The sequence below is a fragment of the Rhineura floridana genome, chromosome 8 (genome assembly GCF_030035675.1).
Source record: "Rhineura floridana isolate rRhiFlo1 chromosome 8, rRhiFlo1.hap2, whole genome shotgun sequence".
In the NCBI taxonomy this organism is placed as follows: Eukaryota; Metazoa; Chordata; class Lepidosauria; order Squamata; family Rhineuridae; genus Rhineura; species Rhineura floridana.
In genome coordinates, this window is record NC_084487.1 from 134,025,648 (window position 1) to 134,041,144 (window position 15,497).

General features: G+C 41.7%; 1 protein-coding gene across 1 annotated transcript in view; it reads left to right on the top strand.

Moving 5' to 3' along the window:
- The window catches only part of DYRK4 (dual specificity tyrosine phosphorylation regulated kinase 4), a 110,250-nt gene extending 98,911 nt beyond the window's left edge, over nucleotides 1–11,339 (top strand). Inside the window, exons 17-20 of the mRNA XM_061637885.1 lie at nucleotides 301–361; nucleotides 3,088–3,217; nucleotides 8,052–8,233; nucleotides 10,375–11,339. Coding sequence (XP_061493869.1) covers nucleotides 301–361; nucleotides 3,088–3,217; nucleotides 8,052–8,233; nucleotides 10,375–10,643 — 642 coding nt within the window. The 3' untranslated portion in view covers nucleotides 10,644–11,339. The remainder of the gene's footprint in view (nucleotides 1–300; nucleotides 362–3,087; nucleotides 3,218–8,051; nucleotides 8,234–10,374) is intronic.
- The last annotated feature ends 4,158 nt before the right edge of the window (nucleotides 11,340–15,497 follow it).

Consider the following 15,497-nt stretch of genomic DNA (forward strand, 5'->3'; position numbering starts at 1 on the left):
AACAATATCACAGAAAAATATATTTTGAAAGCACAGTGGGTTGTATCCAACTAAGTTATATTCAGAGTTGGGATTTTGGAGGAATCCACGGAAAACTATCAAGCTTTTCATCTGCCCATAATTGCACAGATTATGAATACTTTTAGCCTTGGTTCTACAACTAATGTTGTTTTTAGCATGCACACATTATATATAAATAGTTTGATTAGGAACCATTGATGAGTTCTACAGGACACATTTTAGTTAATTACATAATTACAGAGATGCTCTTGAAGCTGACTTTAGTGTGTTGTGTTAAAGATATTAGGTCTTCCACCAGATGATTTCATTCAGACTGCATCAAGAAGACGAACATTCTTTGGTAAGTACTTTATTATTGATGTTTTCACATCACTATGATGGATAGGATATTTGTGGAAGAAAGGCCTATATATCCTATGGTGTATTGTGCTGTAGGGAATGTAATGCAATAAAATGGTCCCAAGCTGTTCAGGGACAATACCAATGGTAACACCTTCAGCATGCCCCAGTAACAAATTGGCAACCACTGCAGATCTTAGTTGTTAACAGGGTCTCACTCCTGTCAGCAACCTTGCTGCACTAATTGCAGCACTAATTCTGCACTAGTCAAGTACAACAGAAGCCTCATATAGACTTCCAGTCTTAAGGTCACCAATGCCTGAGCTGCCTTGGTTCAGGAACAGTTGTGCTGCCAAACCAAATGCGGCTGATAAAATGAGCTTTTAGCCACTGAAGCATGCAACTCTCTGGACCCAACGAGTCATATCCCTCTGATAGATTTAATAAGCCAAAAGGGACAGGAGTCGAGAGCACATGTGGTTGCATGTGCAGCTGACAGCACCTTGCCATCAGCTGACTGCATAAGCTGAAACTGATCTTGAAACACATCAGTGGTATTGGGTACCTCACTTGAAACTGCAACCGCTGCAGAGTTAAGGTCATGCCAAAGCTGACCAACTTTATCCTCAAAGTGTGTAGCCAATTGATCAGAATGGGTCTGCAAATGCTCCAGAGGTCCCTCCCCCACAGTAGCAGTAGCCTCCAGACCATCTGAAATAACTCCGCTGAGCAGCTACTAGAGGATACAGTGCCAGCGGCAAAATAAGCTTTCCTCACAGCTCACACTGCCACATGGTAACTATGTTTGTGTGCAGTAACTAGTCTTTGGTTGGCTTCGGTGTGAGACCAGCTTATGTTATAGTTCAAAGTTCCCAGAATATCAAGAAGCCTCTTGGGTTCCACAATCCCAGAGAGGACTCGTGAGAGCAATCGTCTCAACTGCCTGTTTAATCTCATCATTCCATAGCAAGACTAGAGCTTTAACAGATTTGTCAGCTTTCTCCACTTGAAAATCCACCTAGAGCATTAAGGACATCAGATTCCATCAGTCTCCATGGGCAGGCCACCCAAATGGGCCCACCACCCTTACAAGGGGGAATTGCCACTCCAGGTAATTGTCCAGCTATGACATTGGTCATGTATTGCACACACACATACACATCTTCAGTTGATCCCTCATATCACTTGGGATAGTCCATGATGTATTCCAACTGATGACCATTTAAAACAGTGCTATGGTTGTCATGGAGACAACAGCAGCCTCTGTGTGGATGTTGGTCACCAGAACTATTGTTCTGGGGTTCTCCAACACCATTCCACTGGGCAACAGGTCAAGGATGTCTCTCTGGCCCAACACCAGGTGTAGGCCCTCAAAGAGGTTTCTGCTAAAAGAAGGACAATAGCAACAGCCCCCCCCCCATTCTAGCCTGTTGCTGTACCATGGACACAACTGAGTTAGGTCAGACCCACCCAGCTCACCCATCCATCTCGGTGATGCATGCCAAGTCAGCACGTCATGGATGAGCATGGTCTTATTACAGACTGACCAGGCATTCAATAACAGCACCACAAGACTAGACGATCTAGCAGATAACCTACCAATAACTTCTGGAGGAGTACAAGGGCTGAAGCAGGGGAGAGGGACCCAACCATCTAGGCTCCTGCCAACCACCACTGAAACTGAGGAAGCAAAAAGATGGATTCCCCCCCGTTCTGCAAGCTGTCATCAATATTAACTTAGACAAAAGTTATAGACCAAAAAAACACAGTTAATGTGAGTCATGAGTGGTTGTTCTAAAATCATAAATCAGGGAGACTTTTCTGCCAGTTTTCTGAACAAGCTTGGGGCCATTTTCAATGTCCTCCTCACCCCACCCCACCCCCACACACACTGCAGCACTTGTGGGCATGGCAAGATGTCATTTCCAAAACATGGGGATATGATTTTCAAGAAAACTAATGACCCAGTAACACAAATTTCCCACACAGTGACGCCTGGTGCCTCAATGTCAGTGGGGCAGTGGAATCTGCTGAACTTTCTAGGAGCTGTCAGGCAGTCGCCAGCCACCACTCTTGCCACCAGTTGCTCGCCATCTATTATAATTTATTTTTGAATGGAATTCTTACTACAGCCAGGGGACTAGGAACTCTGAAGGACTGCCTGCTATCATGTAGACAGGGCTGCTGCCTAAGATCTTCTTCACAGACCCCATGACTCTTCCTTCAGAAGTTACGAGGGTGATGAGCAATTACTGTTAGAGAATTCCTGCAGGGTTATCCTGGCGGTAGATTGTGGAAAACCCTCCCCAGAAATATCTATATGCTTCCTTTCTTTTGTCTTTTGGGCACTGGGTTAAAGGTGTTTTATTTTCATGTGCTTTTAGAAAGCAGCAAGAAATTATATGTTGCTCTTTTACTCTTGTGCTGCTTTTCTGTTGTTGTGGCATGTTTGGATTGGCAATCGGTTTCTCATTTTTGCGGTTTCTCATTTTTTAATGTAATTAATTTATTCTGAATTATTGAAGAGATGGAAAAGTGAAATATAAATGTTTATTTACTTGAGGCTTTAAGAGAAAGCTTTTGGTTGTAACTTTCTGTTCATTTCTGTTTTAAATATATTTTGTCTTGGTAGTCTTAAATGTTCTGGGGATTAGTCCTTTCAGCATCACAACTTTAGATATTATGCAAACATGTATAATTTAATTTTTTTGCTTTTCTGTTTTAAAGATTCCAGTGGTACCCCAAAAAATCTTACAAATAGCAGGGGGAGAATAAGAAAGCTGAACTCCAGGGATCTGAGCACTGTATTGAAAACATATGATGCTGCTTTTCTGGATTTTCTGAAAAAATGCCTTGTGTAAGATAGTTTTCATTTCTTTTATAAAATAATACAGCTCTTAAATTATACAGCCATGAGAGTGGCTGTATACTATAGCCAGCAGGGATTTTTCACATTCCGCAATGTTAAATTGAAAATACCCCCTCATGCCATTCTGATGCTTCCTATAAGCTCATTTTAAAAACAAAACCTTACAAAACGTATAGTCCTGAACTCAGAAATGCTTGCTTAACAACCCTCTAAGTTTTCATGGTGTCAGAATTGAGAGTTCAAAGGGTAAAAAGAGAGAGAGAGAAAACCAGACTCCATTTGGTCTTGGAGTTCTCATAATCTGTTGAAATTAATTAGAAATCAGCCATGTTCACCGAGTACCTGCAGACCTTGCCCATACCATGACCATCTTCTGCAGTTCAAAAGTTAAAAAAAAAAAGCCTGACTGATCTTTCATTAATTTAAGAAATTTAGCATTGAAGTTATTATAATGCTCAGTAAGAACCAATTGTCAGTGTTCTAACAGCCAGATGCACAGCTGCTTGGCTTGCCTAATCAGGGGGCCACACCCATGCCAGACCTTTATTTCACTTTAGACAGTCATGACTTCACCCAGAGAATCCTGGGAAGTGTAGTTTGTGAAGGGTGCTGAGAGGAGACTGCTATTCTCCTGACAGAGCTCCAGTGGCCAGAGGGGTGTAACAGTCAGCCACTCTGTTTGAACCTCTGTGAGGGAAACAGGGCATCTCCTAGCAACTCTCAGCACCTTTTACTAAGTTTTTCCCAACAGCTAGAGTCATTGCTTAAGTAGCAACATATTGTAATCCGTCTCATTTTACATCAAACTGCAGTTTCAGATTCAAAATACACTCAAAATTGAAATAGAGCATAACCTCCCATTTGAAACAAAAAACGCTGTCTTCACCATCATATAAACACTGACCAATAAAAAGGCTTTGAAATTAATAAAAATAAATTTGACACAGATTTCTAGGATTAATAATGACAAATATAACTTTCTAAGTTATATTTTCTGTGGAAACAGTAGTAATACAGGAATGAAGGAAAGTAAGAATAACACCAACAAACATACAAAAATGTAATTCTCCATCTTTGGAAATGGCAGATGTTGCCACCGCATACACACACACTTGCAGGTGTGTATACACCCCATATAATAGTTTATTGTAAAACCAGTTGGTCATTGCAGAACATTTTTTTAAAAAACAGTATGTTTCCTACATAATAAAAACTGATACCTACGTAAGCCCTGCTTAATTGCTTTAAAATAGGATTGGTGAGGAAGAGAAAGATTTACAACACAAACACAATTCTTCATTATGTTCACACATAAGTCCCATTAATTTATTGGATTAAATACTTCATATTGCGAAGGTTTTCAAAGCACTGCCCTCTTCAACAGCCCAGCCTCTGACTCTTGCACACAAGAGAAAAAAAACTGCTTTTCAGCAGCCCCCTTTTTGGTGTTTCACTAATATGGCAGAGTAATATTAGAGTAAGGCCCCACTCATATTGCGCTTGTTCCGCTTTTACGGCGTTTTTCAGGTGTTGGGCGCCATTTTATTGACAGAGTCCCACTTTTCGGCGGGTTTCACTTTTTGGCAGGGGACTGGAACGTGACCCGCTGTATGAGTGGGGCCCTACTGTACTTAAACTGAAAATCTCATAACCCCCATTTTCTGACATTGCAATGAGGTCTAGGCACCATCAACAAATCACAACCCTGGCTTCACTTATTGGCTACAATCCTGAAAGGGTGAGGTTAGAGTTACAATCTACTATAACAGATCTGTTAAACAGATTTAACAGTTGGGGGGGTGGCTAATATTTTGGTGTATACTCAGCAACCAGACCACCTAGAATCTTAATTTTTTAAAAAAATTGAAGCTGAGAGTTCTGAGATTAAGGTGAATCACCCAGAGACCCAAAGTGGACCCCCAAAATCCAGAGTATCTGCCCGAAAGCCTGGTACCCTAATGTGGATATTTTTAATTGACATGTACTAGACTGTCTGCTGCCCCTCCCACTAAGTAAATGTTTTTCAGTACTCGCATTATTGACTCTGCATGAGCTTCCTTTGAGTCCTCCCAGGCCACTGTTTCCATTCCCACCATTCTCCCCACCACCTTTTTTCCAAGAGTCAATGTTAGTTTGTACTATGATGCCATGCCATCCTGCCACTTTTCTCTCTCCTTCCCCTGCAGCAAGAAATCCTGCTTCTTCTCCTTTCGTCCTTGCACCACACAACCAAACATGCAACCACTGCAGGAAAGCAAAGAGGAAAGGAGAGAGACAGGGGAAGGGAAGCCCTACCTGCTCCCCACAGGATGCCTCTGCATCCTGAACGACACATACCATCCTAGTCTTTCTATACACACACTGCATGGATTTTTCTTTTGGGCTCTGCTTTCATGCAAACACCTGTCATTGAGCAAAACAAAACCCTAAACAGGCTCAGCTAGCCACAGAGCTTCCTGCTGACTCAAGGAAAGCCACAAAAGAGAGCAAGCATTTAGCGATTTTATCTTTTAAGTACCATGCCAGCATCTTACTTTCACTTCTACAGTTTTAATGTTCAGACTGTAATTGCTATGCTCAACCTTGGCTTGGCTCCACAAAAATGGTATCAACATGAAATACCCTGCTTCCCCCCCCCCAGAACATTTCTGTTGTGAAAAGTTTTGGGATATCTTTTGGAAGCTACTGACAGCACAGAGATTGCAACTTAATGTGATCCTGAAAGTTGAGGGCACAAAACAGCTTAAATGCAGGAGCATGTATAAATAGCAGGTTCTATGCCTATTCTCTGTACAGTACTTATGTATTATAGGGACAGACAGACAGACAGACAGATAGAGATTATTTGATCCAAAAAAACCATACACAACGCATCAGGAAAATTATACGTTGCAAATCTTATAATCTGCTTTTGATTCCATAGATAGACAGCGACTATGGGGGAAATTAAAGGCCAGTGCAATAGACAGACGTCTGCTATTCCTTACACAACAGCTCTATTCCAACACAGACATCAGGATCAGAGTTGGTAGGGCAGGCTCTCTCTCTGATTCAATCCACACTTCAAGGGGTGTTAAGGTCGCATCCTGGCCCCAACTATTCAACCTCTTTATAAATGATATCATGCAGGAAGTTCTTGATCCCTCCTCCCCCCCCGTTGGAAAACAGAAAACTCCACTGTTGCTTTAAGCGGATGATATGGCCCTCATTTCTTTAACTTGGGGCTGTGAAGACTGCTCACTAAATTTGAAAGGTATTGTAAGAACAAAGGATTATCTATTAACCATAAAAAGACTAAAGTAGTTGTCTTTGCCAAGAGGCACGAACAGCACAATTGGACCCTGGATGGGCATAGTATAGGATAATGTCGTTCATTTAAATACTTGGGCCTCCACTTTTCTGAAAACACTTTGTGGCACACCCATTTAGAGGCAATCACATCTTCAGCCACCCATCTATTGGGGCCTATAAAGAAACTCTACCATACTGAGGGCCACCATCTGGTAGAAGAAACACTAAAAGTTTTCATTGCTAAGATTGTGACCCACCTCCTGTACGGAGCAGCAATTTGGGGCAAGCAGTGTAGAGATCAACTTGATATAATTCCAAATAAGTTCCTGCGCCTGCTCTTGTCTGTAACACATAGCACACCTGGCACGATCCTAAGGAGCGAAGTAGGCCTCCCTTCTCTTAAAGCACGTATACACAAATCCATCTTACTATACTGGAAAAAGTTATTAACGATGCCAGAACACCATTTAGCCAAAATATGTTTTTCGGAGCGACAGAATCAGGACAGCTGGGTACAACGCAGCAGATGACTGATGCTTAGCTACTCGATCTCCCCAGCCACGTTAACGCAGGATAAATCTGAAAGTACAATCAGGGACATTGTCTGTGAAAGATGCTCAAAAAGACCTTGAATATTTAAAAAACTGTAAATTCACCACCTGGTTCGGCAAAATCAAATTAGATCATGAAAGGGCCCCCTATTTGCGGGAGCTAACTTTTTTCTCCGTAAGAGAGGCCTTCACCCGACTCAGATTTCAACAGATGCCCTCTGAATATCTGCTTGGTAGATACACAAAAAAACCATTAGAAGACCATTTGTGTATATGTGGTTCAGGGCAAATCGAAGGCATGGAGCATTATATCTTATATTGCGCCCTATACGGCTCACCAAGGACCAAGTTCTTCCTTCCCTTTCAGACCTGCCAGACGAATTTAAGATAAGACGGCTGCTGGCAGACAAAGACAAATTTGTTACCTATTGGGTAGCCCTGTTCACGTTAGCCACAGCGAAGATCAGAATGACCTCCTTAAAACACACTTGCCCCATCAGTAAAGGGGGGAACCACTCGAGTACACTTCTAACTCAATTAAATAAATAAATGAAGCAAATTTTATCTTATAATTATTTTAATTAGCTTTTGAAAGCCTAGGGTTTTATCTATGTATTATTGGATTGAATCCTAATGTGTCTCAAATGACATATACACATGTTTTATTATATTGTAATGGCCATTGGCTATAAACAATAAACTATGACTGACTGACTGACTGATGAGAGAGAGAGAGATGTTTTATACTCAAATATTTCTTTGGGTGAATTCTACGATGTGCAGTGATTCAAATACTGTAAAAATGCAGTAAATCATACAGTGACGTAACACCATGTTAGTGTACTGTTTTACACAGGCTGTGAACTATCCAGTGGGCACTTTTATCATATACAGGATAACATGAATAATAAACCCCATATGCATATAAATACGTATGTAATACACATATATAATGTTCCATAATTATGTTTTATGTCAAGATGGAAACCTTCCCTGCGTATGACTCCAGAAGATGCAATGCACCATCCCTGGATGCAGGATCCATGGTTGCATAAAGCAAAACAAAAGCCCAAGACTGCTGCAAAGCCAAGCGAGGGCTCCTTCTCCATCCCAGAGAAGAAGAAAGAAAATGCTCATAAAAATGCACAACCAGAGAGAGGTTGTAATTCTAGTTCTTTCTTTTTTCAAACAATTTTCTCGAAGCAGGTGGGCATGAATGTCATGGGGAAAACAAATCCACCAAAAAAAACTCCAGAAGTACCTACCAAACCACCAAATTCATCAGCATCTTGAGACATTTCTTTGTTTTTCGCAGCTGGCATGTTATGGAAAGTAGACAAAGGCACGTTATAACAGAATTTAGCTTCCAAAGAAATGCAACTGAAGAAGAAGAAACTAGTTTCCATCACTTAAAGATTGTTTATGAAATCCCTTAGAAAGATTTACATTTACTTAGTTTGCATAACATACACTTCACAGAATTTATTTGGTTAACAGTGCAGAATTTGTTTTTACTACGCTGCACACTTTCTTTCTTTCCTATTTAACTGGGTTGTCTGCTCCCTTAAAGAGGGGAGGGCAGAAACCAAACATAATGGGAAGATATAACATTGAGGCTGTAAACACGCTAGTCACCAGATGAAAGCGATCTGAAAACACCTGGAAGGGAGAACAGGTTGACCTGCTGATCAGCTGCAAAATCTCTTTGAAGCTGAATTTTAAAAAATGCACTCAAGCTGCTTCTACCGGGTTTTGCAGTTGAAAGGGGCATGGTTTCACTAGCGCCATGTGCCTCCATTTTCAAAGAAAGATGTGGAAACACACTGGAACTGGCAGAACAGTCAGTGTGTTTCTATGCCAAAACAACCTGACTCTGCTCAAATCTGCCCAGGGACAGACTTGCACATGTGTGGAAAATTTCTGAACAGGAACTGGCCAAGTGTCTGTTCAGTAAGTAAATTTTCTTGAAGGAGAGAGAGTACAACTCACTTCTTCTCGGCCCATATAAGGAGCTGCCAGGTCAGACACTCTGGGGATACAAACACTACACCACAAGAGCTCTTAGGCTCTGGTGTCAGTGCCAGTAACCTTCCGCATCTTCTCACCTTGCAGTTCACCAAGTGAAAAGACTCTGCAGGGGCCAAGCCACATCCTGAATGCTCTCAGCCCATGGCACTGGTTGCTTCTTGCTTTTACAACTTGCTGATTCACTGCTATTCTTCCTTATACTTCTCAGCAATGTGTTTAATGGAGCAGGAGGCATCCCCTCTCATTTTAGAAACAGAAGGGGAATTGGAAATATAAAGTGCATTGATTTCTCCCATTCCAAGACAAACACTTTCCTTTCGGGTTGGAGGGAGCTATCTGCTATTGAAGCTATTGCTGTGGTGCATTGCTAAGAAAAAGTAGGCCACGTGATGCCCTTTTTTTGAGCCCAGTTTCCCCTCCCCTTCAATCGTTTCAGAAAAAGGGGTAGGTCACCTGTACTGCAGAAGCAGTAGGAGAAAGAGGATATTGGGCACAGAGGCTTTATTTCCCTGGTGATTTATTATGGGAGGAAAGTGGTGGTAGTAGAGATGGACAACTATAGTAACTATGGTGCGTTGGTTTTAGTACAAATTTCAAACACACTTTCTCCTTCCCCATGAGGGATTGAAGGATCTGTCAATTTTGGTTCTCTGTTTCTCATTTTTTCCGATCTTATATACAGTTCTCCACATCTCTAAAACAATTTGACAATTTTTAAAAATCAGCATTTTAGTGGAAATTTCTCCTAAAAAACAAAAATGTAGTTTTGAGTAATGTACACATTTTTGAAAGCAATTTTTCCTTATAGTGCATTTTTGTATTTAATCAGGTTGGTTTTAACTATTTTTATTCATCCATTTTAAAATTGTTGTAATTGCCTTGGGACCTTTGGGTCAAAGGCAGGTAATAATGAACGCACTTTTGGAAATATTGGGGTAACTGTGAACTAGGAAGGATGGGTGTCTCCTTGTTCTCCTATTTCAGAAAATGCAATTTGGTAGATTCAGCTTTAAATGTGAACTGTATTAAATTTCTCCCTGTCCCTCTCTACCATCCACAGATTCCCTAAAGCAGGCACATTGCCATTTTTTGCATTCAACTCAAAGAGAGGAAAGTATGCCTGAGTTTGTTGGTATGATTTTCTGAAATTCTGGATGGAAATTGATCTATCTTTATTGGAGAGATCCTAAACCAATTCTGGATTTGCTGCTCCCTCTGGTATTATATTTTATCTAATCTTGCATTTGTATGTGTATGTTTGTGTTCTTTCTGCAGATGAAATCACTTGGCACCACTCCACTGGAGAAATAAAATCTGATCCCTCTGAAAAGTTACCTGTTGCAAACCAAAAATTATCGCCCATCATCTCATCACAAGAAACAAATGGAGATGAAAGTCAGGATTCCAACAAGCAGGATACGACAGAAAAAGAAATGGAAACCCCACTAGACAAAGCTGTTAAAACAGAACAGCGAGACCATAGGACTGAGAAAGTCTTGCACAAAAATACAAGTATCTTGCCACCCATTAAGTACAAGCAGTGACTAGTTCTATTTGCATACCATTTGAGGTATGACTTTAGGTAACTATTCTGCTGTAATATGTTCACAAACAGAAATTTAATGTATCTGTCCACATGTGGTCTGTGCACATTTCTTGATGTGGAGTAAGACTGTATGAGTGAAAATGGGTACTTTTTTTGAAATTTAGATGGGATACCCTTTTGCTCTGTTTTGGGTCAAGATTTAATTTTTCTTGGAACAGAGGGGATAAACTCTGTTCTACTCTGAGTACTGAAGAGCAAGGATGGGGAGAATATGTCTGACCTCTACAGGCATTGCTTTTATTGCTCGTGAGCTGTTATTTCAGATACCAGAGGTTTTTTGTGTCATGTTTTTAGATAAAGACTCGCAAATCTTGGGCCTATGGGCACATTTTGAAATTTGAAAACTTTGGGCACATCCCCCTCCTCTCAACCTCTACCCTACCCAACCTTATCCTTCTTATCCACCCCTCAAAAAAGAACAAACCAAAATAAAAAAAAAAACCTCCAGGAAACCCTTCAAAAACCAAAGCATCACTCCTCAATGATTCGCACTACACTTCCTGTCCCCCAGCAGATACCAGCAGTTCCCTTTCTCTCTCATCCCTGTTCCTCTTTATAAAACAAAACAAAACAAAACAGGCAGCCTGGGTGGGCTTTCTTACATGCTACAGCTGCCCAACTCTCTTTTTCTAATCTGGGAGCAAGAAAGAAACATGCCTGGAAGACAAAGTCGCCTCCCAAAGATTAAACAATATTTTTCTAAAAAAATTACCACAAAATCAAAAAGAAAACAAAATGAGTAGGAACACCCAAGGTAGTCCTACATGCTCAAAAGCTTAAAAGCAAATGATAAGAAATACCAAACCAAAATGTCTTTCAAATCCCATGCTTCTTTAAATTCTTACACATATGGATTAAAGTGTTCAATAAGGGTTACAATGTACGTGTAAAACGCAGAGCAACACCAACAATGAATCTAATTAATTCTCTATGGCACTCAAAGGGTTCTCCCAGTGTTACATAAACATTATTTGTCCAGATCTGATTTTTCCTTGTGCACATTTGGAAAATTGTCTTGCTCATTTTTTCATTCATGGATATTCATTGGCATTTCGCCACTTGCCATCCACACTGTGGCAGCTGCTTGCTACCATAGAATCATGGAGTTGGAAGGAGCCTTTAAGGCAATCGAGTCCAACCCCCTGCACCATGCAGGAATCCACATTAAAGTATACCCGACTGGTGGCTTTCCAGCTGCATTTTGAATGCGTTCAGTTTTGGATAGCCGACCACCTCCCAAGGTAATTGGTTCCATTGTCATCCTGAGCTAATAGGAATTTTTTCCTGATGTTAAGCCAAAATCTGGATTCCTGTAACTTTAGCCCATTTTTCCGTGTCCGGCTCTCTGGGATGATTGAGAGGTCTTCATCTGTGTGGCAACCTTTCTTAAACACTGCTATCATATCTCCTCTCAGTCTTCTCAAGGCTAAACATGCCCAGTTCTTTCAGTCTCATAGGACTTTGTTTCTAGTCCCCTAATCATCCTCGTTGCCCTCCTCTGAATGTTGAACTCACCCAGTTACCGGAAACTCTTTCAACACCACCCTCAAGACTATCTCAGGTAGCTTGGTCAGGGAGGTTTCTTAGTGGCTGGGTAGGTGGTACACCAGCAGCCTCCCTAATCTCTCTAATATGCAGTATCAGATGCAGGCCCTATAGTGCCATTCCTAGAGAGGTTTTCAAGTGAACTCCAGTGAACCACAGCAACTCCCCTTCCCTGACCCTGGGTTGTTACTGCACCCAGTGGGGCAGAGCTGTGTAAGATCTGGCCCACCTCCCTCACCTGCCCAAGTCTCGGTAATGCATACCAGCTAATCGTGGTCTTATTATGTACTGACTTGGCATTTTAGCAACAGCACCACCATGCTATTGGGCACAATGGAAGAGCACCTAAGAGTACTACGTGGGTGTGGGGAGTTGGATATTGGCACCAGAAGTATTTGTTGTCTCTTCTGTTCGGTCTCTGCCCTCCCCACCCGTCATGCCTACCTCTCTCCTCAGTCACATAGATGGATGATATCACAGTATCCCTGCCCTGTATAACTCCTCTCAAACATATGTTGCAGGCAATCAATCACCACTCCCAATAGCAATACGTCAAATATTCACAATACAGCACCCATCCAATCAACTAATCAGTACATAAGAAGATGCACAATCAACAGGAAGAAAGGGTGGAGAGGGACCACAGGATACATAGAAGGATAATTTCAGACAGCTTACCCCATCTCTTACATGGGATATTGTGCAATTCACCCACCACCACCCACCTGGGGTGTGTGTGACTCCCACTAGATTAACAGACTCTCACTCTGTGAATACTAGGGGAAACATCCATTATTTCTCATCAAAGATGGAGAGAGAAAAGCAAACTTTCATCCAATAGTCATATGCATATAACTGAAACAATATTCCACAAAACATTAGTGGGATAGTTCTCTTGCCCTCATTGCAAGCCCCAAAGCAGCAACCCCTTTAGTGTTTCTCATTCAGGCTTCATCCAACAGGGTCAGTTCACTACTGGCAGGCTGCTGGGCAGTGGTAGTTTACAATTTATGGCTCTGAGTAGGGCCCCTCAAATCAGCTCACCAACTCCAGGTGTTACAGATTAGAGCCAGTTAGTCTATGGGCTCCTTCACATGGCGACTTACTGCGGGATTGGTGCTTACTTACATCCCCGTTTAATTTGCATGGATCACATGAGGTTGAAGGCAATCAGCAGGCAATCAGCAGCTATCACACAGTTTCCCCGTATCAACCCAATCCAATTCTAATCTGAAAAGGAAAGGTAAAAAGGACTCCAGTTCGTATCTTTAGGGCTTGCAGATGCTTTACACTGATGCTTTTAGGTGGGTGTCAATTGTTCCCCTCTTCACACCCCCTCCCCCCTCCTCCTCCTCCTCCTCCATTTATTCCTGTTGGCTCCAGTTCTGCAACCCTGCTGCAAACGGTGCTTTATTTTTCTTTCCCCCCTAACTTGTGCAATAAAGCATAACACTGTTCAAACAAATATTTGTATTTCAGCTGGATTGTAGCAGTGAAAATACGTATAATTGCTCTTCAGGGTTTTTTTTTTAATGAATCTTACTCTGGAACAAACTGAGCATGCTCACCTGAGGGAGTGGTATTTTGACTTTAAGAGGGCGTGGTCATTAGGAAGCTGTATGATTGATCCTTACCCTTCAGTGTGAATGGAAAGCAGTGATTGGAAAGTAGGAAGTGTGAACCTTGGAAATCTAACACGATGGCAAAAGCTTCATCTTTAATACAAAGTTCAGCACCCATGTGAATGAGCCTTATGTCGCCCCCCCCTGTTCTCTGCCCTCTCTTGGTCTTTGCAGTAGCAATGGAAAAGACTCTGGGCAAAGTAACCTAATCTCAGACATAGCAGAAGTTGATTATGATTAGTCAGGTGTGATGTACTCTGCATACGAGCAGAGATCATTCACATTTTCAGGACTGAGCCATGCACTGCAAATATGTTAAGCTGTGCTCTGATGTACCCTGGCTCAAAACGAAACATTTTTTAAAATGTTTAGGATAATAAAAGGTTAAATTGTTTTTTTGGAAGAGGAAAACCACATGCAACTGGAAGGAAGTGTTCCTCTTTAAATGCTTTTCAGTGAGTGTTTAGTGTTTTTTGGCAATAAATAGGTGTAATCATGAACTAAAGAAACATATTTGGTATGGCTTCATTTCTAAATAACAGGTCAGTCTTGTTTGACAATCATACTTGGCCCTCTTGTGTGGAAGCCCTTCCATTGTCCATAGATGTGCAGAGAATTGATGTATTTTTAGTGTGGAGACAGTGGTAATCCATAAAACTGTAATGGCACACTTTTTAAAACAAGTGCTGTACAAGTCCAATTGTGATGAAAACAGCAAGGTTAAGCCCTCCCAATTCAAAATGTTACCAGCTGCCGCTTATGAGAGGTAATCCTGGAATCCAGAATGCTCCCCCAGATCTGGTGTGAAATGCAGGGGTTATCAGCACTATCAACTGTAAGTGGAAAGCTGTCCAAAAAGTCAAATAAGGTCACATTTAATATCAAAAGAGGAAACTTCTAGGAGGAGGGCAGAATTATCCAGTAATCATGATGGCAGTATAGTTGCTCTTTGGCACCCACAGGATTGTTAAGCCGAAACCAGATATTCCCCCCCCTGCTTTTGGAGGCAGCAAGATAGTGCCGAGAAGGGGATGCAGTCAGGAATGTGTGGACAACAAGCCAAAATTTCATGGTTAGATAATGATGAGGCAATTGATCTGGATCCTTCAGAGCTGATAAAAGATGAGCGATCTGTCAAAATGTTGTGGGGCAAGCAGAAAGTGGGGAAAGGCACAAAATTGACTAAGGTGAAGCCCCTGAAAGGACAAATATGTTCTTAATGGAAGATGACCTTTAGGAGCAGAAGACTAGAAAACACCCTTTACCAATAGAACTATGGAACTGCTTTCAGGCACAGGGATGAGACTGGAGGACTGCCTTGCAGAGGAAGAATCACAGGAGACCCTGCATGACAGTGACCAAAATCCTCCCGGTGAATGACAGGCTTCAAAGGTGATAATTACATGATAGATTTGGATTCTGGGACCATGGGCTACACTTCCTGGAAGATGGACTGCTGCCAAGTGATGGATTGTACCTTATAAGGACTGGGAAGAATGTGTTTGGCCTCAGTATGGAGGACTTTATCAGGAGGGCTTTAAACTGAATCCTAAGGGGGAGGGACACATACACTTACAAATGTGAGGGAGACATACAATGACTGACGAACGCACAGTAACTGGAAC